This window comes from Myxine glutinosa, chromosome 11, assembly GCF_964187855.1.
Source record: "Myxine glutinosa chromosome 11, kmMyxGlut1.1, whole genome shotgun sequence".
In the NCBI taxonomy this organism is placed as follows: domain Eukaryota; kingdom Metazoa; phylum Chordata; class Myxini; order Myxiniformes; family Myxinidae; genus Myxine; species Myxine glutinosa.
The window spans coordinates 106,760,114-106,787,281 of record NC_136271.1 but is presented as its reverse complement, the minus strand read 5'-3'; the positions used below and the strand labels follow the sequence as shown (position 1 = coordinate 106,787,281).

General features: G+C 46.3%; 1 protein-coding gene across 2 annotated transcripts in view; it reads left to right on the top strand.

Moving 5' to 3' along the window:
* TNK2 (tyrosine kinase non receptor 2) overlaps window positions 1-27,168 on the top strand; it is a 100,340-nt gene that overhangs the window by 63,575 nt on the left and 9,597 nt on the right. For both annotated transcript variants that reach the window (XM_078786984.1, XM_068131332.2), the window contains exons 8-12: window positions 2,544-2,690; window positions 13,107-13,201; window positions 13,467-13,661; window positions 16,021-16,103; window positions 22,813-24,053. In XM_078786984.1, coding sequence (XP_078643110.1) covers window positions 2,544-2,690; window positions 13,107-13,201; window positions 13,467-13,661; window positions 16,021-16,103; window positions 22,813-24,053 — 1,761 coding nt within the window. The remainder of the gene's footprint in view (window positions 1-2,543; window positions 2,691-13,106; window positions 13,202-13,466; window positions 13,662-16,020; window positions 16,104-22,812; window positions 24,054-27,168) is intronic.

Below are 27,168 nucleotides of genomic sequence, written 5' to 3'. Positions count from 1 at the left end.
GGCTTTTCTTTTCTATATATGCACCTATATATGCATTTACGGTTTTTACGTAAATTTTCATTTATGGTCGTTCACTTTCTGACAGTTCTGTGATTTTTTTTTCCCGGACGGTGTACCAGCTTCACTGTCCGTCGGCACACCAAATTTCATCTTTCTATGAACCCGGAAGGTAGCGAACATTAATATCAGTCAGTCAGTTAGTCAGTGGATATACACGACATGACCAAAAGTATGAGGACACCCCTTCTAATTAGTGGATTCGGCTGTTTCAGCCACACCCATTGCTGACAGGTATATATAATCAAGCACACAGCCATGCATTTCTCCAGAGACAAACATTGGCAGTAGAATGGGCCATATTGAAGAGATCAGTGACTTTCAACATGGCATTGTCACAGGAGGCCACCTTTCCCACAAGTTCGTTTGTCCAATTTCTGCCCTGCTAGAGCTGCCCCAGTCAACTGTAAGTGCTGTTATTGTGGAAACGTCTAGGAGCAACAACAGGTCAGCCACAAAATGGTAGTCCACAAAAGCTCACAGAACAGGACCGCTGAGTGCTGAAGCGCGTAGCGCATAAAAATCGTCTGTCCTCGGTTGCAACACTCACTACGAAGTTCCAAACTGCCTCTGGAAGCAACGTCAGCACAACAACTGTTCGTCGGGAACTTCATGAAATGGGTTTCCATGGCCGAGCAGCCTCACACAAGCCGAAGATCACCATGCGCAAGTGTTGGCTGGAGTGGTGTAAAGCTCGCCGCCATTGGACTCTGGAGCAGTCTAAATGCGTTCTCTGGAGTGATGAATCACGCTTCACCATATGGCAGTCCGACGGACGAATCTGGGTTTGACGGATGCCAGGAGAATGCTACCTGCCTGAATGCATAGTGCCAATTGTAAAGTTTGGTGGAGGAGGAATAATGGTTTGGGGCTGTTTTTCATGGTTCAGGCTAGACCCCTTAGTTGCAGTGAAGGGAAATCTTAACGCTACAGCATACAATGACATTCTAGATGATTGTGTGCTTCCAACTTTGTAACAACAGTTTGGGGAGGCCCTTTCCTGTTTCAGCATGACAATTCCCCGTACACAAAGCGGAAATGATACATCCATACATAAATGGTTTGTTGAGATTGGTGTGGAAGTACTTGGCTGGCCTGCACAGAGCCCTGACCTCAACCCCATCGAATACCTTTGGGATGAATTGGAACACCAACTGCGAGCCAGGCCTAATTGCCCAACATCAGTGCTCGACCTCACTAATGCACTTGTGGCTGAATGTAGCTGAAAATCCAACTGCCATAAAGCCCAGATTGGTGGAGTGTTGCAGTGATGTTTGTCCTTCTGGAAGTTTCTCCCATCTCCACACAGGATCTATGGAGCTCAGCCAGCGTTACCATCAGGTTCTTGGTCACCTCTCTTACCAAGGCCCTTCTCCCCCGATTGCTCAGTTTGGCCGGGCGGCCAGCTCTAGGAAGAGTCCTGGTTGTTCCAAACTTCTTCCTTTTAAGAATTATGGAGGCCACTTTGCTCTTGGGAACCTTCAATGCAGCAGAGATTTTTTTGTAGGATTCCCCAGATCTGTGCTTCGACACAATCCTGTCTCTGAGCTCTGTAGGCAGTTCCTTCGACCTCATGGCTTGGTTTTTGCTCTGATATGCATTGTCAGCTGTGAGACCTTATATAGACAGGTGTGTGCCTTTACAAATCATGTCCAATCAATTGAATTTACCACAGGTGGACTCCAATCAAGGTGTCGAAACGTCTCAAAGATGATCAAGAGAAATGGGAGGCACCTGAACTAAATTTCAAGTGTCATAGCAAAGGGTCTGAATACTTATGTCAATGCGATATTTCAGTTTTTTCTTTTTAATAAATTTGCAAAACTTTCTAAAATCCTGTTTTCTCTTTGTCATTATGGGGTATTGAGTGGAGATTGATGAGGAAAAAAAAGAATTTAAACGATTTCAGCATAAGGCTGCAACATAACAAAATGTGAAAAAAGTAAAGGGGTCTGAATGCTTTTTGAATGCACTGTATATATTGGTATACACACACATACAATCGCATACTGCTGTCATCTCGCTGTTCTCCCTCTTCCCCAGCTTGTATGTTAATATTAGAGGCTAAGTAACACTCATGTCAAAATCTCCATCAACCAGGTCACGTGATCTTTTCTTTGATGCTGGTCGGATCTCTGCCTTGCACATGCACCCTATTAACCCAAAGCAGGCTCTCATATTGTGTTTAAGCCTGGTTGGGAGCAACAAAAAGGCCCTTGGTAGACATGCTTTGGGCAGAGTTTAATGCAAATGTTGACAATGGTGGCCTCAAAACTGCTGCGAGCAACAATGTTGCTGACACTTGTTCTCTGTAACACTATGTAGTTTTTGCTTCAAAAGGTTCAAGATGCAAACAAAATTTCCTATGGACTGCTTTTTCCACAGAAAGGGCCTTTATCTATTTGCATTGATGTCACGAGAAGATTGTCCTTTATTGCTGAAACTTGGATAAATGTTAATTTGTCTTAATTTGTCTTTCTCCACAGATTTTGCATAAAATAGATAAAGAGGGTGAGCGACTTCCCAAGCCAGAAGACTGTCCACAGGATGCTTACAATGTGATGCTGCAGTGTTGGGCTCATAAACCAGATGATCGACCATCCTTTCTTGCTCTTAAAGACTTTCTTCAAGAGGTACTCGATGACAGCTCACATTCCTCACTGCATTGTCTCTCACATTTAATGCGATTGTTGTTTTTTATTTTCCTTTGAACCTTGCCTTTACTTTAAAAAAAACTCATTACCCACACCAGAGGAGAGGGTATTGCATTTGCGTCCATTTGTTTGTCTGTCTGTCTGTCTGTTTGTTTGTTTGTCTGTTTGTCCTCAATGATGTGTGTACACCTCGACCCTGACATTCGTGTTCAAAACATTCGCGGTTGATAAATTGCAACCTGCTTCTACATACGTTGCCATGTGTCCCACAAATTTGTGGTTTTTCACGGCGCAAAAAAAAAAAATGTACACGAGCTGCGAACATGTCCGGCTTCTACATTCCCTGGCCCTGCGCTTCACATTTTCATGGCTTTTACAGGCCACATAAAATATTTTAGCCTTGTTATAAGCGAGCTTCGCAGGATATTCCACCATTAGTCATGGAATCCATCATTGCTTCGGATATCAAATCCTTCCTCTTCTCCAATGGCTTGATCTCTGATCATCAATTTGGATTCAGACCAGGTCATTCTACTCTGGACATGTTGCTTCTTCTGTCTCAACAATGGATGGAGGTCCTCAATGCCAAACAGGAAATCAGAGCTGTTTCACTTGACATATCACATGCCTTTGATACGGTCTGGCACCCAGCTCTGCTCACCAAACTCTCCTCCTATGGTATCCATGGAAATCTGCACTCATGGCTTGCAGACGTCCTCTCTGGTCATAGGCAACGTGTGGCCCTGAATGGATTTCTCTCATCTCCCCTCTTGTTCTGGCTGGAGTTCCCCAAGGTAGTGTTATGGGCCCTGTGCTATTTCTGGTCTTCATCAATGATCTCTCCGACTCTCTGGAAAATCCTCTCTATCTCTTTGCTGATGACTCCACTATCTGCCGCTCCATTCCTCATCCCTCAGATCGGCAGTCTGCAGCCTCCTCACTCTCTGCAGACCTGGACAAAATCACAGACTGGTCAAACAAGTGGAACATGTCTTTCAATCCTGACAAATCTCACACTCTTACTATGTCTCTCCGAAAAGACCGACTGGAAAACCCTCCCATCTACTTTCTCAACAATCCTCTCCAAGAAGTTCTGTCGCTCAAGCTTTTGGGTCTCACTATCTGCCATGATCTTTCCTGGGAAAACCACATTTCCAAGCTGGCCTCCAAAGCCAGTCGCCGACTGGGCATCCTCCGTCTGGCACACCTGAGCTCCTCACCACATACAAGGCTTTCATCCGCAGCTCAATGGAATACTGTTCCCCCCTCTGGGCTGGTGCTCCTGCCTCACACCGAGCTCGGCTTCACGCTGTGGAAACCAAAGCTTTCAGAATCATTGGAATCTCATGCGATGAAGCTAACTCCGAGGGCCTTTCACTCACTCACCGCAGACAGGTTGGTGGTCTTTCTGTCTTCTACCAACTCCTCTCCGGCCTTGCTCCCCTAGCTCTCTCTGTGCTCTGTCCCCCCAATATTCCTTCAGGTCGCACAAGATCTGCCTGCAACCCTCTTATGGTTAAAGTGCCAAAATCTAGGCTCTCTGCTCACCTTCACTCTTTCATTCCCCTTTTCTCCCGCCTCTGGAACAAACTCCCCCACTCCCTTCAATCCCACTCCTCCCTCCAGGTCTTTAAAACAGCTGTTCACCACCATCTCTTATCTTCCCCCATCCAAAACCTTGATCTTTTCTACCCCCGCTAATTCACCCCAGATATACTTTTTTTGAAATTCCAACTTCTTTCCTGGAGGTCCTTGCAGTGTTCATATGTTTTATACCTCTCCCACCTCCCCCCAAGCCCTCCCCCTCCCACATTTCTCCCGATGTCCCTGCTCTCATATGTTGTGTTTGTGTCCTTCCCCCTCTCTCCCCATCTTGTTTACCGCTCCCCTTATTTTTGTGTTTTATGTGTCGGTTTGACTTTTTGTGTGATTAATGTTAGCTCTTTCACGAGCCTCGATCACGAGCCACACCGTAAACATTGCTTTGCCGGATATTCCACCATTCACACCGTAAACATTGCTTTGCAGAATATTTCACCATTCACACCGTAAACATTGCTTTGCAGAATATTTCACCATTCACACCGTAAACATTGCTTCGCGGGATATTCCTGCATTCGCACTGTGACAGCTTCGTGGGATAGTCCACCAGCTGCGTATCACGTCGTCCCTCTCGAGTTACTGTACAGAATGAAAACATTCCACCGCATCTATCACCTGCTTTGTAAGACGACATCCCCTGCAATTTATACAATGAATACACAGGCTTCTTTACTGTGTAATTGTGTATGTATTAGCACAATTAGCATCTGCTCAAAACGGTATCATCCCAGCTCTTACACAATGAAGATGCTTTACTGCATCTACCACCTGCTGCGTAACATGCCACCCCCCATGAGTTACAGAATGAAAACACATCATCGCATGTATTAGCACAATTAGTAGGTGCTCAAAATGGCATCATCCCAGCTGTTACACAATGAAAACGCTTTATCGCATCTATTACCAGCTGGTGAATACAGCATCACCCGATAACATCCCCCAAAAACAATGGGCGACTACTCACCCTCCCGCAGCTACACACAATGCCCACATGCATACATATGCCCATCATGTCCTGGGTCTCAATCATTCTTCTCATCCTGTTGCTTTGACCTGCGTTTTTGCCTCTCACTCTTCCCATCGTTCAATCATGGCTCCTAAGCACAAGACCAGTACCGCAAGTGCATTGACCACCAAGAGGCAGAAGAAAGTGATGAGCCTGAGCCAGAAAGTAGAGCTGTTCAACCGGATTTCGAGAGGAGAGAGTGCAGCCTCTGTGGGCAGGCATCATGGTGTCAACGAATCCACCGATTGCTACATACGGAAGAATGAGAAGGCGATTCAAGAAAGTGTTGCAGTGAGCATTGTGCCGAGCACCAAGGTGGTCACCCCCCAGGGATGAGATGTCCATATAGAAAGGATGGAGAGGGATCTCAGCGTATGGATAGAGGACAACATGCAGAAGAGTATGCCTTTGAGTGGATATCTCATTGAGTGGGCAAAACGTATTGTTACGGACTGTGGATAAGATGTTAATTTGCCGAGCGGATGGCGCCGCGGCCCGAACTGTTTTTACAATGACTAGACCCGATCCCTTAAACGTGGGCCAAATCGTGCCACAGATATTCAATGGGGAAAAGACAAAGGCGACATGGATGTGAAGAAGAGGAAGACAGAAGTAGGGAATACGAATATAATTTATTTGCTATTTACAACCAAATGTAACCAAGGAGAAGGAAGGATAATAAAATAATTTACAGAAGAAATCAGAGACACAGTGAAAATCGCTAGCTTATCTAAACAGGCTTAATTAATACCCTGGACAGAACAAACAAAGACGGACTCACACGGGGAATTGCAGAGTGGATTGGCTGGAAGGAGGTGGGTGGCTGGAGGGGGAGGAAGGCACAGAGCTGGCTGGAGCTTGATCCCGCACGGGACGTCGGGCTGGACCTCGACGGCCGCCGATGCCACCGATCCTGTCGTGTGCGCGGGGTAACGGGTCGGAGCTGCTTGGTGGAGCCAACGCTGCTGGTGGGGGGTCTGGCGTGACGGGTTCTCTCTCCCTCTCTCACAAACTCCAGGACTCTCTTCAGGCTTGTCTGTGTTCTGATCTCCTCCCTCCTCGACTCTCTCTGGGGGCGTCTCCCGCGGGTTATATAAGCCTCACCCTTGACCCTTTTGCGAACCTCCCCCAACCGTTCTCTCTCCGCCCTCTAAAGCCAACCCCTCGTTCTGGGTTGGTCGGCAAGGGCTGGTTCACTCCTCCCCTCTATGACGAGGTTGAGACACGCCCTTCTTCCCCGACCTTACCTCGTGGCCAATGGTAGTTTTGGGGCGATTCGAGCTAGCTCCAGCCAAAGGGCAGCAATGGCGAACGAAGAAAACCGCCCAAATGCAGTTGGCAATTGCAGCAAACCTGGCAAACCTGGCACTTTGAAGATGCCATGTCGGAGGGATCTACTTTATTTAATGCAGTGCAATGGAGTGTCAAATTAATGGAAGACAAATCCTTAGCCTAATACACAGAATAAGGAAATAACTGTCAACAAGGGGGAAATCTATGATTGGCTAACGTGAGTGCTTATGAACTAATTACGGTACGACCTTTGACCTTTATACACAGACTGGAGGCAGGAGGGTCCAGAATAAAGCAATAATAAAAAAAACACAATCCTCATATCCACAACAGTATTTACGATAATCTGTCTGGCGCGGGTGGTGCGAGCATGAATGATATGTTGAGCGATGATGGTACGAGCAGCACCAGTTCATTCACACCAAGCAGGGGATGGTTCCACCATTTCAATAAGTGGTACGGTCTCAAAAATGTAAAGCTCAGAGGGAAGCGTACCTCCGCAGACCACAACGCGGCCAAAACGTTCCCTGCTCAACTCACTAGGCTGATCGACGAGAAGGGATACCTCCCAGAGCAGGTCTTCAATGCTGATGAGACCGGCCTCTTCTATAAAAATATGCCCACGAGAACTTTCATCTCGAAGCATAAGAGGACAGCATCAGGATTCAAGGCTGCCAAGAAGGACCGGGTATCTCTCAAAAATGTACAAAAGGGGGGCTGTATGCTGAAACCCATGATGTTTTACCGTTCCCCTGAACCCGTGTGTTCTCAAGGGCAAGAACAAAAAGCTGCCTCTGTTTTGGTGGTCCACGAGGAAAGCCTGGGTGACGGCATCAATCTTCATGGACTGATTTCATAATTGTTTCGTTCCTCAGGTGGAAAGGTACCTGGCCAAACAAAACCTTGCCTTCAAGGTTCTCTTGCCCGTGGACAACGCTCCTGGCCACCCAACGGAACTGGATGTGGCTCACCCGAACGTCAAGGCGATCTTCCTGCAGCTCAACACTACTCCCCTGTTCCAGACACTCGACTAACGTGCAATCTCCACATTTAAAACGTATTACACCCGCCACACCTTTCGCCGCATGTATTGCACCATGCAGCTCACTGTCGGGCAGTGTTGGAAAGATTTCAACATTTCTCACTGCATCTGCACCATCAAGGAGTCGCTAAATGAGGTGAGAGCCTCCACCATCAACACGTGCTGGCACAAGCTGTGGCCACAGCCAGTGAAGAACTTCAGAGGATTTCCCAACAACACGGAGGAGAGGCATGAAATTGTCAGGTTAGCACGGCAGGTGGGAGGGAAGGATTTGACGATATGCAGCCTGAGGAGTTGCAGGATCTTATGGCCACACATGGTGTCGAGCTCACCATGGAGGAGTTGGAGGCCATTACCATGGTGTCCGAGGAGGAGGAGGAGGAGGCGGGCAGTAATGAGGAGGAGGACGTGCCGAGGTCCAACCTCACGGTCAAGTTCCTGGGTCGGGTGCTGCATGACATGCGGGCAATTTCCAACAGGATGCATGACGCCGACCCCGTCATGGAGTGTTACTCAAATTTAAGAAGGGGTTCGATGACGTGCTGCTCCCCCACAAAGAACTGCACAGAAACCCATGGCAATCTGCCAGGCAGCTCACAATTACACATTGTTCCGCCCTCGTCCCTCCACCTCAAGACTATCAGCACCCTCTCCTGCTTGTCCTGTCACCCTCTCTCAGTGCACGACTCGGCAACCACACCAGTGACCTCACCAGCAGCCTCACCTGTGCCCTCACCTACCTCGACTACCTTCTAGGAGTTCATTTGATTTTAATTCTTCATTATCATCATCATTATCATTTGAAAGGTTGTGAGTGTTTGTGCAAATAAAAATTTGAAATGGTACCTGCTGCTGCTGTTGTTTTTATCTCACCTGGAACGAAGTTCCGGGGAGCTTATGCGATGGTTTAGTTTCGCAGTACGGTATGGTTAAGCACTTTTAATAAACAGTAAGTGCATTCCTTCAATAAATTGGAGACGGTACCTGGTTTTGTCGTTTTCTTTTTATTTGTAAGATTTTTAAAATGAAACTGTAATCATGTGCATTGACCGTCCAAAACATTTTAAAAATTCCCCGATGAATCAGGAACCGCTGGGAACCTATAACCTATTCTCCTTCCCCCCATTGAAACAATGGCACGGCATACATTCACGGCTTTTCATCGACATTTGCGGGATTCTCGTCGACATTCGTGGGATTTTCATCGACATTCGCGGGATTTTCATCGACATTCGCGGGATTTTCATCGACATTCGCGGGATTTTCATCGACTTTCGTGGGATTTTCATCGACATTCGCGGGATTTTCATCGACTTTCGTGGGATTTTCATTGACATTCGCGGGATTTTCATCGACTTTCGTGGGATTTTCATCGACATTCGTGGGATTTTCATCGACATTCGTGTGTTTTGCCTTGTCATTCTTGGATTTTGAAATGCCGGGAACCTATCCCCCTTTTTTACATTGAAACAATGCCTCCACATTCGCGGTGCCAACTTTTGCGGCACTTTCCAGGAACGTATTCCCCGTGAATGTCAGGGTCGAGGTGTATCTGTATTAATTACATGAGACCCCTATATACCCTGAGACCCCTTGAGAACCTTAAGACCCCCAAGATGCTTTAAACATTAAGATCCCCAAGACTTTTTAAATCCCTTAAGACCCATTAGACCCAATAAGACTATTTAGACCCCTAAGACTCTTTTGACCCCAAATAACCCATTGACCCCTTAATTCCCCTAAAACTCTTCAGACCCTTTAGAACTACTAGCAGAGTACCCGCCCGATGGGCGATCTTGTTCCATGCAGTGCAACACATATTTCTGCCATTGGATATTTTCCGCTGACACAACTGCTTTGACTTGGATTTCTTGCTGATTTCCTCTGGTAATATTGCTCTTCCTGATTTCTGCTCAACTTAGGTGGCCTTGGTTTTTGAGGGATCTTAATTTTCCAGGGAAAAAAAATTAAAAACATCAACCATCACCCTAGCTAACAATACCCACAACCAACCCACACCCACTCTTTCCACCCCCCCCCCTCCTTCCCCCCCACCATTCCCTTACATTCCTGCTTCAACCGTCACCTAGCTAACAATATCCATGACCACACCACACCCCTCCCCCCACTCCACCTTCCCAATCACAATCCCCCATCAACCGTCACCACACATAACAATACCCATAACAACCCCACACCACCCCCCCCCCAAACAACCCCAAACAAAACAACTACACAACAACCCCAAAAAAAATTGGGCCCTAAGGAGAGGTGGGGGTGCGGAGTGAAGGTTGCCCCCCAAAATAGGTATTTTTTTCTTTGTTTATTTAAAGTCTTATGATTATGTTAGTATGAATCTACATGCTGCCCTGTCTTCTAGCAACCATTGAAATTGGCTTAGTCGGTGCAATATACTGTTTATTCTACCAGGTTGACAACCAGGGGTATTGCCCCTATGTTTGTGTTGTACAATAAAGTTAAATTAGTGCCACTTTGTCCCTTGCCCTCTTCCAATATCACCATAATAAATAATTGATAATTGTTTAATGCGGGGTGATGTGTTTCTGTACATTTGAACCCACTGTAGCGACATGGTGCTCATGTTTTCAATGAGATTATTAATTTACTTACGATGGACTTGCATAAAAATATTTATGAAAAGTTTTGGAATTTTCTTTCAGTAATGTAGAGTTATGGGTTAATTATAGAATGTTTTTGTTTTTTTCAAAAAAAAGGTTTACAGAGCCTCAGAAGTCAATTAAATAGGGGGAGAAAAAAAGAGCATTGATTCTCACATATTTTTCAATTATGCATATTCTTTGGAGGTACTCTCTTATCACTGGCACATGACATCAGCAACAACTGATGTATAGCAGGGAGATGTTTAACTATCAGAGAATACTGGGGGAGGAGGCGGAGGGGGGGGGGGGGGCAAAGGAAGGAAAAGTCAGAGAGTGCAACACCATAAAGAAAGTTGAAGGAAGCAGTGATGCCACTAAACTGTCTGTGATGAGAAAGTAATACGCTGAGACTCAGCTTCATCATGGGAGATACCATTGTTTTTGAAGGCCTTGGTGTGCACAGCATCAAGCTGAGCAAGGTGTGAGGCCAGGCCTCCAGCACAAAGGGGAGAGCAGTGTTCCATTAAGCTGCAAATGAAGACCTTGCATGTAGATATAAGTTTGCTAAGTAAAGAGTTTGCATGACTGAGAATGCCCAGTCAGCGGCTGACTTTCGAGGTTTGTGGTTTGACCAAGAAAGATCATGGCTGATGGTGAGGCCCAAATGTTTGAATGACTGAACTCCAAGAGGTTTGTTTAGGAAGTAAATGTGAGGGTTTGCCAGACCATCCTTCTGGAGAGATAAAGTGAGAGCGTGAGATTTGGCAGCATTGAAAGACATATTGCAAATTTTGGACTAGCTTATGATTTTATCAAGGTTGCAAAGAGGGAAGAGGCTGCTGTCTGCCTATCTGAGGGATGAAGAATGCTACTGCAGAGGGTGGAGTCATCAGCAAATAGATAAAGGGGATTTTCAAGAGAGTCATAAAGATGCTGATGAAGATTAGGAACAGGACTGGGTCCAAAACATTGCCTTGGGCCAGTCCAGCCTTGACAGGGAGAGGAGATGAGAGGATTCCTCTGACAGCCACGTGTTGACTTCTAGAGTGGAGGAAGTCCATAACCCATGAGAGGAGGTGGCAAAGGAGTGCCAGACTGTACGAACTGTTTTAATTTTTTTTAAAGAGATATGTGCAGAGATATGGTCCTGTTCTCATGTCAGAGATTGAGGACCTCCACCCGTTTTTGGGAGAGCAGAAGTGGTATGTCCAGGGTATCCGGTCTAAATCGAACTGATAGTCTGAATTCAGGCCATTTAAGAAAAGGAAGGATTTGATCTGAACTGCGATGATGGATTTCATGACCTTTAGGATGATGACGTACAATGAAAGGTGACTGGGAACAAATGATAAAATGTGAACATAGCAGAAAAAGGATGTGAAAGAGAGGCAGAGCAGGTTTTCAAGACACGTGCACTGATGCCGTCCTGGCAAGTTGTAGAACCAGTCACTAGTTCTCAGAAACTTCTCCACCATCTCATGTGAGAAAGACAGAGTCCAGGACGAGGTAGGGTGGATACAGAGAGTGAGGGGTTGAGCACACAAGATTTGGAAGTAAACACACAATTGAGGTGTTCAGCCTTCTCATGAGCAGAGTCAGCTGTGATGCCACTTGAAGTGAGGGAAGGGATGAAGAGGCAGCGTACTCCAGAAACAGACTTGACAAGGTGCCACTAGGTATTTGAAGAAGGAAACAGGTTTGAAAGTTTAGTCTTGAGGTTGGCCAGATGTTGTTTCTGACTCACCTGAGAGTGGATACGCACTCTCCACGAGAGAGAGAGAGAGAGAGAGAGAGAGAGAGAGAGAGAGAGAGAGAGAGAGAGAGAGAGAGAGAGAGAGAGAGAGAAAAGAGAGAGAGAAAGAGAAAGAGAAAGAGAAAGAGAGAGAGAGAGAGAGAGAGAGAGAGAGAGAGAGAGAGAGAGAGAGAGAGAGAGAGAGAGAGAGAGAGAGAGAAAGAGAAAGAGAAAGAGAAAGAGAAAGAGAAAGAGAAAGAGAAAGAGAAAGAGAAAGATAAAGATAAAGATTCTGTGAAAGAATTCCCAGGCTGAGTTAATATCAGGTGTGGTAAATATATACTATACCAGTCCTGAAGTGAAATTGCAGCTTGCACTACCAGTCAGCCTGAATGAATGGCCAGACTCGCCGGCATCACAAGCACGTGATCAAACGAGTTACCTGGAGCAGTGGAAGAACATGAGACATTAGCAGGAAAGTTGGTCATTACCAAATGCAGAAGGAAGGATTTGCTATTGGCAGAAATCTGGGTGGGAAAGTTCACAGATTGAGTCAGGCTCAGGGAGTCACAGAATTCATTAGCTGCAGCGCCATGGCTGGCGAGAGAGGTACCAACAGCCAGCCAACTTGCATGATGACAATTGAAATCGCCGCATATGAGGAAGAAACAGTTGGGATGAGGTGGTTAAAAGTTGGTTCATGTTGGCAGAGAGAGATATGTAAATGGGGTCATCAATATTAGCAGGATGGTCCAGCATACAGACAAACGAGAGGTTGGAGCAAAGAGGAGAAGAATATGCAACCAAAAGTTCTCCTGTCAGATTGGAGCAGATGCCTTGGATGTTGGAGGTCCCCACGGTCAGGGACAGGGGAGGCAGGGTGCAGGAACGTAGAGAGGGAGTTGGAGGAGGAGTAACGGACTTGTGACGTTGAACTGAATTGGAATGGGCATGTGACCTTGAACTGAATGGTTCTTGATTTTTGTTTTTAGTAGGCCATGTCTACCATTGCTGAATCCATATGAAAAACCTGCACATGACAATTGTGTTACTTTCGCATTCAAGATTGAAATGCAACTTTTCTTTTGTCATTTATAAGGTTCAACCGACAGAAATGTGTGCCTTGCATGATTTTGAGGAGCAGGACAAACTGTCTATCCGAGTTGATGATGTCATCACCATTTTGGAGGGCAGGTAAGTATTTCTGGAAAAGATAGTTTAAAACAAGAACATGTATTCAATAGAATATTAGAGACCCCAAATGTTTTAAGTTTAAATAATTATGAAAAACAAGATGTGTTTCGGTGTGCTACATGGGCTGGTTGTTTGCATGACAATACATGCTGGGTGTGCGTAGGCCTAGATGGGTGGGTGTGTGACGGAGCATACCAGGTTCGGTGGGTGTGTGGAACAACGATGCATGTCGATCTGATCTTTGCTCTTTGTCGTTTCGTGACAGGGCTGAGAATTACTGGTGGCGTGGCCAGAACAAACGTTCACTGCTCGTCGGGCCATTCCCAAGGAATGTGGTGACATCGGTAGCTGGTCTGTCGGTAAATGACATCAGCCTTCCACTGAAGCACAGCTTCATTCACACTGGGCACGGCGCATCAGAACCACACCGCAGTTGGGGTCATCCCGACCGAATTGATGAGTCAGTAATCACACACACCGTCCTGGCCCACTTTGAAATGCTTCACCACACCGCATATACACCATCCTCGTTCTGTCTACCCCAGCACTCTCGCATTGAAATTGTGTAAGACTTCAAAGAACAATCGTTTCAAGTTTTAATATTATGAGGTCGCCTAGATAGCGCTTACGCTGATAGTAATATGACAAAATTGACAGGTTTGAATCCTGATATATTGACCAACATGAGCTTATTTGCATAAATGTTGTTGTCCTTTAACCGACATTTATTCATGAACGTTTGGGATTGTCAGACCCAGATGTGGACCCAGATGGAATTAAAGGAAGATGGAAAAGATATATGGAAATGCTGTTGAATACAGAGAATGAATGGGATGGCAACATAGAGAGTAACCCAGTTTTAGGACCGGCAGAGAAGATAACTGAGAAGGAAGTTGAGGAAGCGATAAAAGCATTGAAGAGTAGAAAAGTGGGACGGCCGACGGGAGTTGTGGGAGATATGTTGAACGCAGCAGGAAGTTGGGGTGTGAAGAGAATGACAGAGATCTGTAATCTGGTGGTGAAAGAAGGCCGCATTCCAGTGGATTGGGAACTGAGTACCCTCGTCCCTCGACACAAGGGGAAAGATGACCGACTGGACTGTGGCTCGTACCGAGCGATAAAGTTATTGGAGCATGGAATGAAGGTATTGGAAAGGGTGTTGGAGAGGAGGATAAGGAAGAAGGTGAAGATAGACGAAATGCAGTTTGATTTATGCCAGGAAGAGGAACAACAGACGCACTCTTTATTGTGAGGCAGTTGCAGGAGAAGTATATGCAGAAGAGGAAGAAGTTGTTTCTTGGGTTTGTTGATCTGGAGAAAGCATTCGATAGGGCTCCACGTGAAGTATTGACATGGGCATTGAGGAAGTTAGGAGTGGAGGAATGGTTGATCAGAGTAGTGATGGCAATGTACAAAAGAGCGCGCACAGCTGTAAGGACGAAGGATGGGAACAGTGGTGAGTTTGAGGTGGAGGTGGGAGTGCATCAGGGGTCGGTACTAAGTCCACTACTATTTGTAACTGTGATAGAGGTGCTGGCTCAGAACGTAAAGGAGGGTTTACCATGGGAGTTGTTGTATGCAGATGATCTGGCGTTGATTGCGGAAAGTATTAATGGACTGAAGGAAAAGATGAACAAGTGGGAGGAATGTATGGAGACAAAAGGTCTGAAGGTGAATATCGGAAAGACGAAGGTGATGGCAAGTGGTAAAGCATGTGGTGAGGTGGAAAGAACTGGGAAGTGGCCATGTGCTGTGTGCAGGAAGGGTGTCGGAGTGAACTCCATTCAATGTACAATTGGCGCTGAGTGGGTTCATCAAAAATGCAGTGGTCTGAGAGGGTCATTAACCAGTGTGGCAGCTACATTCAAGTGTAAGGTGTGCACAGAGGGAGCTGCAGATGGAGGAAATGTTGAGTTGGATCTTGGAGACGGCGTGAAGCTGGAAGGTGTGAAAACATTTTGCTACCTCGGAGACATGCTATATGGAGAAGGTGGATCAGACTCGGCAATGGTTGCTCGAGTGAGATGTGCATGGAAGAAGTTTCGGGAACTGAGTGGCATGCTGATGAGGAGGGGAGTATCATTGAAGCTGAAGGGAAAGGTGTATGCTGCATGTGTGAGAAGTGTTATGATTTCTGGGAGCGAGTCATGGGTAATGAACGTAGAGCAGCAACGAAGGCTGGAAAGGGTGGAAATGCGAATGGTTTGGTGGATGTGCGGAGTATCGTTGAGAGAGAGGAAGACAAATGATGAATTGCAAAAGATGATGGGAATGGAGCCTGTGATTGATGCTGTGAAGAGGAACAGGTTGAGATGGTTTGGTCATGTGTTGAGGAAGGATGAAAGTGACTGGTTGAGAAGAGTGATGGAAATGAATGTAGAAGGAAGTAGAAGACGGGGAAGACCGAGAAAGACTTGGCTAAAGATGGTGGAAGAAGAAATGCGGGCAAGGGGGTTAACAAGGAGAGATGCAGAAAATAGGGCAAGATGGAGAAGATTGTCATGGGGACCGCAAGGCTAACCCCCGCTCAACAACAACAACATGCATTTCCCCGCTCGAGCAGGGAAAATGGCCTGAAAATGCATGTTGTTGTGTTGTTGTTTGGGATTGTCAGAAAAAAAATGGGAGAGCACCAATTTATCAAAAGAGATCTTCACGTCAGCCTTTAAGTTGCTGGATTCTTGGCAGTTTTTTCATAGTTATGAAGTTTTTTTGGGCTCGGCTTATGTTGGCTACATTTTGTCATTTGGGTGCAACGAGGTAGTAGATGAGTGTGTGCTGAGTGACTGTATTCTGAGTCTGTTTGGCCTTTGTTTCAGCCTGTACTTGGGAAACCCCATGGAACCACCAGATGTTCTGGATCCAGAGAACAGACAAAAGACGGCTGTGCAACAGAGCAAGAGTATGTGTCTCGCTTATCCTATCCTATCAATGAATGCCAAATCACTCAAATGGTCACTTTGTTATTATTAATTTTGCAGTCAGTTGTATCACCTATTTCTGCTTATCTAACCCGAGTTTATATTGCCCAGAGCTTTATTACCTGTAGACTTGAAGAAAGATCCCTTAATTGATTCAAACAGTTTTAATTGTTTTTAAGATGCAAGCAGCAGAATTCATGCAAGAAAAGGTCAAGACACTCATTACTTTGATTCCGCCGCAAAATCCTTACAATCGGTGTCATATGGGGTAGGGGACATTTACAACTTAACAAAGCCGGCCTTAACTCTTCATTCGCCTCGCTTGTTTCTAAATGGAGGGGAGAGGTGTGTGTGAATCCACACACAGATAAACCTTGTTATACCACCCCTAAGTGGCCTCGGGTACAGTTATACAAAGTTTGTCTGATGTAGTCTTAGCATTTTCCATCTAATCTCACCATAAGTTGATTTTATATCTTGAATGTCAGGTCAGGTCAGGTATGGGAGCATCCGCCGGAGTAGCGCGTCACCGCATCCACTTTCCAACGGTACTCCAGGGGTCTCAGTCTGGCCATCCACCAGGTTGATGCCTGGCCCATCTCTATCTCCTTGTGATGCCGATCAATCTACTGCAACCACGAGGCACGCGGTCGGCCTGTTGGCCTCCTCCACTCACGAGGCTTCTTTGCTGAGAGTATCTGGTGATCTGGATTAGTGTCCGGAAAACGAGCCACATGTCCATACAGCCACAGCTGACGCTCATGGACCATACAGTAAACATATCTCATCTGAGTCTCTCTCAGCAACTGCTCATTGGACACAAAGTCCGACCAGCGATAGCCAAGGATTCTCCGAAGAGACTTGGTACCAAAGGAGTTGAGGCTCATTCTCTGGCCCTTGGTAAAGGTCCAAGTCTCGCATCCGTAGAGCAAGACTGGAAGCACCAAGGACTTAAAGAGTCTGACTCTCGTTCTCCTGCATAGATACTGACAGCGGCACACCCCATGATCTAGTGAATCCACGACTCCCCCAGGCCTGACCCAGACGTCTATCAACCTCTGGCTTACAACATGCGGAGACATGAATAACACTGCCAAGGTAAGTGAATCGCTTCATGACCTCAACATCTATGCCACAAACAGGCACAGAAAAGACAATAGCATCCAAGATGTCATTGAAAGCCTGGATCTTGGTTTTGACCCAAAGAAATCCGTAATCCCAGCAGCTCTGCCTCCTCATTCAGTGCCTGGACGGCCCCCGTAAGAATATCCAGCATCTCCGCAAAGATGACTCTGCGAAATCAAGGTCAGAGATCTTGACACTCCCAAACGATGCACCTCAGCCTGACCTCTCCGACATCCTCCCCAGAATCCAGTCCATACAAGCACTGAAGAGTGTGGGAGCCCATACACACCCCTGCTGAACTCTAGTAACAACTGGAATAAGTCAGAGATGGAGCCACCACACCTCACATCACTCTCAGTACCAGGGTATAGTTCAGAGATCAGATTGATCAGCGTTGGTGGCACCCCACGAAGACCAAGAATCCTCCAAAGGGCATCCCAATTCACCGAATCGAACGCTTTGTGGAGATCAACATAGGCTGTGAGGCAGCCCCTGGTGAAACTCTCGCTTACATTCGGTGAGGACCTGAAGCGCAAGGATACGGTCAATCGTTGACCTCTTTGGTGTAAAGCCCGACTGTTCTGGTCACTGGTGCTCAAGCAGATGGTGGTGAAACCTCTGGCGAAAGAAGGATCCAAGCAAAGACCTTGTCCGGCACCGAGAGTAGTGTCATCCCTCGGTAGTTGTTGCAGTCCTGGTGATCACCCTTCCCTTTCCAGAGGGGGACAACAAGGCCCCTCTTCCAGTCAGTTGGGAGGATGCCTGTGCTCCAAACAGAGCACAGAACTGCATGCAACAACTCAAGTACAGCATTTCCACCAGCCTTGAGAAGCTCAGCATAGATGCCACAAATCCCAGGAGCTTTGCCCCCTTTCAGCCGGTTCACCGCTGCCTGTGTTTCTACAGGTGAAGCTGGTTCACAGTTAATTCGGGGGTCAGCATTTGGGATAGCAACACCCCTGACTTCCATGTCAACAGCCGGTGGGTCAGCCTGGTACAGCCATTCAAAGTAACCGGCCCAGTGGGCCTTCACTTCAGACTCCTCTGTCAAGAGGCCACCACCCTCTGCTCTAACTGCAGTACACCTAGGCCATAGGGACAGGCTTAGAGGAATGAAATGCACGGATTCCTCTGTAAGCAGGACGAGAATTGCATGTCCGCAAATGATGCTCTACCCTTTCACAGATTCCTCGCACATAGGCCTCCTTGTCCACCCTCAGCGAGCGTACAGTTTTACGCTTTAGCTCCCGGAACAGTTCAGCTCTGCCATCGAGCCTGGCCCTGCGACTCTGGTCGATGGTATCAAGCGTCTCCTGAGAGACAAAGTTCTTCTTCTCCTGACGGTGGGTTCTAAGACAGACACCGGCAATATCAAGGATGGTGGTCTTGAAGGCACTCCACAACTCCTCAGGATCCCCCGAAGCATCCAGACCCCCCCCAAAACCCCACTGAACCTGCTCGCAAATTCCTCAGATACCCTCTCCTCCTTGAGCTTGCTCACATCCAGCTGAGGCTGGGATGGTAGCATTCTCTTGGATTTGAGCTGCAACTTCAGAGTTGCTACAACAAGTCTGTGGTCAGTGTTGAGGAACTGAGCACTCCTCTAGACCCTGCAGTTCTGGAGCATCTGCCATCGACCATCAATGAGCACATGGTCAATCTCCTTCGCCACAACACCAGCATTGGAATACCAAGTCCAGTGATGAGGCTGTGGGCGCTGAAACCATGAGCCAGCCACATGACTTCTTGCAAAGCCGAGGAACTTAGTGATATTCTGGTTCACAGTCCCAGATACATGGGGACCAGCACATGCTTCATAACCATCCCCGCCAGGGCCAGTCGATGCATTGAAATCCCCCAAGACAAGAAGAGTATCTCTCCTGGTGCACTGATCAACCACAGACTCAAGCGTGGCACAGAATGCCTCTTTCACATGGAGATCACTTTCACCTCTCAACAATGGATGGAGGTCCTCAATGCCAAACAGGAAATTAGAGCTATATGCCTTGAAATATCACATGCCTTCGATATGGTCTGGCACCCCGCTCTGCTCACCAAACTCTCCTCCTATGGTATCCATGGAAATCTCCATGCATGGCTTGCGGACTTCCTCTCTGATCGTAGTCAACGTGTGGCCCTGAATGGGTTTCTCTCATCTCCCCCTTCCTGTTCTGGCTGGAGTTCCCCAAGGCAGTGTTCTGGGCCCTGTGCTTTTTCTGGTCTTCATCAATGATCTCTCTAACTCTCTTGAAAATCCTCTATATCTCTTTGCTGATGACTACACTCTCTGCCGCTCCATTCCTCATCCCTCAGATCGGCAGTCTGCAGCCTCCTCACTCTCTGCAGACCTAGACAAAATCACAGACTGGTCAAACAAGTGGAACATGTCTGTCAATCCTGACAAATCTCACACTTTTACAATGTCTCTCTGAAAAGACTGACTGGACAACCCTCCCATCTACTTTCTGAACAATCCTCTCCAAGAAGTTCTGTCACTCAAGCTTTTGGGTCTCACTATCTGCCATGATCTTTCCTGGGAAAACCACATTTCCAATCTGGCCTCCAAAGCCCGGCGCCGACTGGGCATCCTCCGTCGTGCGAAGTCCTTCCTTGGCACACCTGAGCTCCTCACCACATACAAGGCTTTCATCCGCAGCTCAATGGAATACTGTTCTCCCCTCTGGGCTGGAGCTCCTGCCTCACACCTAGCTCGTCTTCACGCTGTTGAAACCAAAGCTTTCAGAATCATTGGAATCTCCCACGATGAAGCTAACTCCGAGGGCCTCTCACTCACTCACCGCAGGCAGATAGGTGGTCTTTCTGTCTTCTACCGACTCCTAATTGGCCTATCTCCCCCAGCTCTATCTGTGCTCTGTCCCCCAAATATTCCTGCAGGTCGCACAAGATCTGCCAGTAACCCTCTTCTGGTGAAATTGCCAAAATCAAGACTCTCTGCTCACCTTCACTCTTTCATTCCTCTTTACTCCCACCTCTGGAACAAACTCCCTCACTCTCTTCAATTCCACTCCTCCCTCCAGGTCTTTAAAACGGCTGTTCACCACCATCTCTTGTCTTCCTCCATCCAAAACCTTGATCTCTTCTAACCCCGTTAATTCACCCCAGATCCACTTGTTTGAAATTCCGATTTTTTTTCCTGGAAGTCCTAGCAGTGTCCTTTGTTTTATACCTCTCCCACCCCCCCCCCCCCCCTTTCCCGTGCCTCCTCCCCCCAAGCCCTACCCCTTCCACAGATCTACCGACGTCCCTGTTCTCTACTGTTGTTGTGCTTGTATGCTTCCCTCTCTCCCCCCATCTTGTCTGCCGCTCCCTTTATTTTTTGTTTTATGTGTCAGTTTGTCTTTTTGTGATTAATGTTAGCTCTTACAAGAGCCTCGATCTGGTATACCAAAAAGAAAAAAAGTTTACCAGTTTAGGTAGCCATTTTATTATTATTATAATAAGAATTATTATTATTATTATTATATATATATATATGTTTAAAGATATTTTTTCTCAATACATCCTTTTGTGAATTACTTAATGAGCTTCTTTCCATTTCCACAATCTTGTTCAATCTTTTATGCTGGTGGTGTGTGTGTGTGTTCTTCCTACTTCCTTTTATGCTGACTGGTAGAGGAGCCTCCTGCCCGCCCCCCACTCCCTGCTGGATTGTCCAACAGTAAGACTGTTTGTTTTGTTGTAACCCTGCTACTGCATTGGTTCCCTTTGTTACAAAACTCGAATCGATGCAGATGTGCACTTTCTCCATTACTACCATGTGGTCCTTTGAGCTTCTATTCATACTCCATATTTTTAAGCCTTCCATATTAGGATGCCTTCTTTCATAAAAGGCTTGATTTTGTTGCTTGATAACAATGTACAATGTACATGGTGGTCCACATGTCTTGTTCCCTCTCGTATTATTTTAACTCCCGACAGCGGACATTAAAATTAGCTCCGTCCGTCTGACTGACCGATCATCTGTCCATGTATTTTTGTGTCTGCGATAAAACTGTATTTCAAAAACCGTTCAGCATTTAGCTTTTATATTACACAGATGTAGGCCTCATACGACCCAAAAGGTAGGTGACCTAGTCCTAGAGTATCAGCTCCTTGCTGTTTTTTTTAACCCTATTGAAATATATTTTGCTGATTGTAATGACTTGTATATTGTCGCCTCTGGTGTGGTCTGTTAACACAGACCGCTCTGAGCCAAAGGTATAGGACCTCTCGGATTCCGGAATGATATTTTGTTTCTGCTGTATGTACTGCATTCTTTCCTCAAGGATCATCCAAATGAAAGCTGAACCTGGCGTTGAAATGACATGACAACAGCACAAGAGGAAAAATACAGGAAAACGTGTCTTATAATTAAAATGGTTTATAATACATATGATTTTGACATGGGGATCATGAGACAACAATAGTCGGACAGATCTGATGCACGAGGAAAGTCAAATGGGGGAGGTAGGATGAGAAAAACTAAACGTGTGTACAATATAAATAAGTAAAGCCTAGCCCTAATATGGTGCCAAAGTACCAGACTCATATGAGGAACAAAGGGGCAGGTGGGGACTTGAGCAAGCCACGAGGTATTGGTGTCGTGCAGGCTGGTGATGGTGAATTGTGGCTCGGGGCCCAATGGTAAAGAGGAGGAAATGGCATTGAGGGAGGCAGCCATGCAGAGAGAGGGAGGAGAGAGAGGTTGTCTTCCCATGCGTGGACATGGCATTTACGGTCCACAGGGACCGTCTTTTTAGCACGTGTCTGGTCCCTTGCATTGGACGCCCGCTAGTATAGGCGGTGCCTTCGTTCAGGCCATCCCATCCCATGGGGCAGACCCTCAAAAAAAGGTGTTATGTCCTCAACCAGGGTGCTACAGCCAACTTTGGCACCATGACTTACAGTCTGCCAGTCGAACAGTCTCCCTCCTCTCTTCCACATTACAATTTCACTGTTTTTAGTCACAACATCAAGATTAACCTTTCAACTGACAAGGGGCATGACAACAGCACAATATCATTTTATTTGCGATCAGTGGTTGTTGGCGAATGCATATTGGACAAGTGAATCTAGCCCTCTGGCTGCATCAATTACTGAGGTGTGTCGCTGAATGTGCTGTGTCACTGATGCAGCACCTTTGCACGTTCGGACAGGAATTTGAAACTTGTTCATGGTGCTGGTGACAACTTGACTACCCTTTGCAAGAGACACCAAGGGATCTTTAACATCCACCAACTAATGTCAACAGACAGGAACATAGTTTTATCACTCATTGGTGAAATACCAGAATGACAGTATATGAGGGGCTGAGGGGGTCGAGATTTTAACCCAGGTTAGACAGCCCAGAGGCGAGTGCGCATGCTTCAACGCTATCCTGTTAGCCTACAGTAAGCCATAACAAGATATGTGGACCACATGTAATTGTCATGTCATCTTGTCATATGACCACCATGTCATAGTTTGTTCTGAAATTGTATTGTGCTACCTTTACGTACTTAAATTCCCTGCCAATGGATGTTTTTGCCACTAACTGTGTCATTTCCTGTCTCTTCCTCTGCTCAGAACCATTGTATGACCCAGTATGTGAAGAGCCTACAACTCCATGCCATCCCTTATTGGCAGGCCCCTCAACCCACTCTCTGCTGCTTCCCAAACCCCCTCTTATTCGATCTGGAATGCGAAGCACTGGCCGTACCGTGGCTGCTCACACTGATGAGGTCTCTCTCATAGACCTCAGTGAGGACAAAGAAAGAGTGCCAGTGACGCTGTCATCTTTATCTCTCAACTCCACTTCTCTTTTGGAGAAAAGTCCTGAAAAATGCTCATCATTGATACTTTTGCAACCCCTGCATTCCTCTACTCGGCCATCCTACCAAAGCCATGCAACTTGGCCAACTTATGACGCTGTAACAGAAGAAAGGGTGCCAGTGCGTGAGGAGATGGAAGAAAGCAAAACACAAGGGATTTTGGGTCAGACAAACCACGGTTATCAGAGTGAGGGGGAGACATGGAATAGCTTCAGCAAATGGTCTGCGAGGCAAGCCAAGAGTCTTGGTAGTGGATCTAAGAATGTACGTCAGGTTGGTGCAGATGTTGCAGCATTGGGGATCGGTAGTAGGGGGAGAACAGAGAATGGTGAACCACAATCCAAGATGTATACCCATCAGGAAGGAGGAAATGAAAGTGCTGGTAAAGCCTGTGGTTTAGCATGTGAACTTTTTGCGGAATTGCAGCGGGAATGCATGAAAACGCTTGAGCTGCCCTGTGGAGTGTGCCTTATACCTCCTCAGGCCTTTGCTCCAACCGCGCGCCCTCCCCCTATTGTGCCACCTCGCATTCCTCTCGTCTCGCTTCTTCCATCACAAAATGAGACCGTCTCCCTCCCAAGTTCTCGTACTCCCAGTCCTTGGCTTCAGCCCGGAGACACTGAATGCATACCTCCATCATCTCTTTCTTGCTCTCTTTCTCATAGCAATATTGACTCTTCAACTGTCACTCCTCCAAACTCATGCATACTGGGCACAGAAGAGCAACGTCCTGAATCAATGCGTCAGCCTTGCATAATGCCTATAATGAAGGATGGACAGCAGGTGAGCTCAACGCACTATTTCCTCTTTCCTGAGCGCCCAGCATATCTCGAAAGTCGACTGCCAGCAGGACGAAAGCCTGTCACTGCCACAGTACGACCATTAGGCATCCAGGACAGAGAACCACAGACTGGAAGCCGAGCTGATGGGTCAGGGAGAAGAGCAGAGGAAGGAACAGCGGGAGTCCAACAATCTTTGCGGGATAAAGTCAACCAGGTAAGAATGGATTTTCTTCTTCTTCTTCTTCTTCTTCTTTTTACAGTATCTAAGGCTCGTAGTGGAGCTGCCACACACATCTCATACACATGGATATACAGACGAATACACGAGACACAACACAGGACTTATATGAGACAAACACAGCCACTGAGCTTGCGGGAAGTGCCGTCACTACCTGGGGCACTCTGGGTACCAGTTATGTCAGAACAATGGCGCTGCCTTTCTTACTGTACTCACTGTGGCATTTCCTAAGGAGGTATTTCCTCCTCCCCATGAATGCCAACCTGTTGGGATTGTCTTTTCTCATGCTTTTAAATGCTGAAAGTCAAGTAAGGAAGCAGCACGTTCCATTTTTTAAAGTCTTTGGTATGACTCAGCTTGGGTTAATTGGACAGCCGTTCTCCCAGACTCTCTCATTCTCTCTGATGGTGTCTTAATTTACCAATCAGTCTGCATGGGTTGATGAGCAGGTATGTTGCTCAACATAGGATTAGGAAAGAAAAACCGATTGGTTGTTGTACTACATATAAATGATTCAGTTTACAATGTTGTATAAAAAAGAAAATGTTTGGCTTCATACCGTAGAGTTTTTCCCTGCTTTCAATATTTTATTTTTGTTCCTCATATCATGGACTTGCTATGTTGATCTCTGATCTCTATACTAACTGGATCGGGTGAGTAACGGTGGTTCTGAAGCCACCGGAAGTGTACTTGCAGCCATATTGGTTTTCCCAAAAGATTGGCTCTCTCCACTAATCTCTACAACAGATCAGTGGCTTTCTCAGAAAACATTAACCCATTGTGTTGTTGCTATGGATATGTGTGCATATTTGGAAAGGCAAGGGTGTCCTTAGAAGAATAAGGTAAGTTTTGTGTTTGTAGCACTTTTGGTTCTTGATTTATTAATGTTTAAAAATATGGCCTGTAGGCCGCTGGCCTCAGTTAGGTCTTGGCTAGTTGCTATGCTGACATCTGCGGCATTTTCTGTGAATAAAGTTGGCTTGATGAAGGTTTTAGTTAACCTTATGTATATCATTGCATGCCTGAGGCTATAAGCTTTTGGCTTATATGAGGATTGGTCATGGATGGCTTATAAATCGTCTTTTATGACTTTAAAAAGAATTTATTCTGGTAAAAGATGTGCATTTTGCTTCTAACTGCCTCACTGGTTTATTTTAACTCCAATTCGATTTCTGTTTTCGGTTTTCTTAGTCGCTAAGGTAGATAAAGGCCTTGTTAAAACAAATCTGGCAAAAATCCGTTCAAAAAAAGAAAGAAGGACAATGATGACCTATCATTCACAACGTTAAGGCCCCAGTCACACCGGGCCTGCGACCAGGTTATGACCTAGCTGCGACCGAAAAATGTTGGAATCACGGGCAAATCGTAGAAAGAGCGCACAACTGGTCGCAGAGGTCGTGGGTGATCGCCAGAGCAAAATCAGTCGCAGCAAGGTCGATGGTCATGTTCAAAACTTCTGACCTGCGATTCCAAATCTTAAGAGGTCGCAGACAGGTCTTACATGGTCGTACCACCAGTCGCTCATGGACGCACCACCAGTCGTGCATGATCGCGGGTCAAGTATTCGCACGACTGGTCGTGCTACTGGTCCTGCCACCTGACGATTGGTGGTGCCACCTGTCGTACGACCTCCCGATCGGTAGTGCGACCAGTCACGACCTGTCCCGTCTGGTTGCACGACCTTACGATTGGTGGTAGCACCAGTCTTTAGCTCGCAGCTCGCAGTCTTTAGCTCGCCAATGCTGTGCGCGTTTACCTCAAGCACTACTACAACAACAACGTCGGCAGTGTCCCATGGCAGGATAACATGATCTAGGAACTGTTGTGTGAATGTTGGAATTTTGATTTTTTTTTGAGATATGTGTATCATATATTATATGCTATGTGTATGATCTATTTTTGCATATCTATTTTGCAATGAACTTGTACAATAAACATGCTATTTCATGGTATGTCAGGAGAAAAAGTAATAATTAGTTGTCTTTATTGTGTGTGTATGGTCTGAGTAATAAATGACTGGTTTATATTACAATGGAAAAAATTATTATTTTAAATACAAATTAAATCAACACATGTAAACACAAACAAAGTTCTTTGTCAAAGTAAAATCTTTAACACAATAAAGTAATGTGCAGAACTAAGCTGCCAGGCCACAGCTCCCTTCTTGGGAGGCATAGCGAATTATAGTTTCAGTTGAAAAGTTCGACGAAGTGTACTCCTTGAGAGGTAGGTGACTACTGATGCACGATCGCGAGCCTTTAGATCTGATCGAGCGACCCATCTCACGACTGGCTGCGACTGGCTGCGATTGGCTGCGATCGATCGTGCGAGTGGTCGCAGGTCGCCACGATTGATCGTACGATCGGTCGCTGATCGTCACCACTAGTCGCACGATTACCTACGATTGATCTTGCGATCGATCTTCTCCAGTCGTTGGTGATCGCACGACCACACGTGTACCACCTATCGTACGATGACCTACCACCAGTCTTAAGAGCAATCGCAGTATGCGATCGCAAATGGAGATCGTAGCAAACATTGCCGATTGGTCGTACCTCGGCCAAATTGCCACCAATCGCACGATCCAGAAAACGTACGATCCAGTGTGACTGAGGCCTAAGTCATTAAAGGCTGTAAATTAGTCAAATTGAACGGATTTTCCCAGAACTATTTTGCAGTCGAATGTTTAACTATTCCAGTGACTACCAAAACTTGCTTTGGGGAACAACCACCGTGAAGAGGCATCCTCAATAGCTACTGATTTGTTGTAGAGGTCAGTGGAGAGCCAATCTTTTGGGGGAAACAATATGGCCGCCAGTACACTTCTGGTGGCTTAAGAACCGCCCAACCAATTAACTAACGTTAGGCACCCAATCCAGTTAGGATAGATATCAGTGGTGCCAATTAACACATATAGATCAAAGTAAATCAACAACATATTTTCATAGCCCCATTATTCCCTCCTTCCTGTGGGATTAGTTGGAGTAAAGTTGTTTTTTTTTCAGCCCAAGTCTTTCACGAACCAGCTGGCCAAGCCTAATTTTTTTGTTGTGACTCGGCTGAAGGTGATTCTGGCCAGGATTTGTAATTT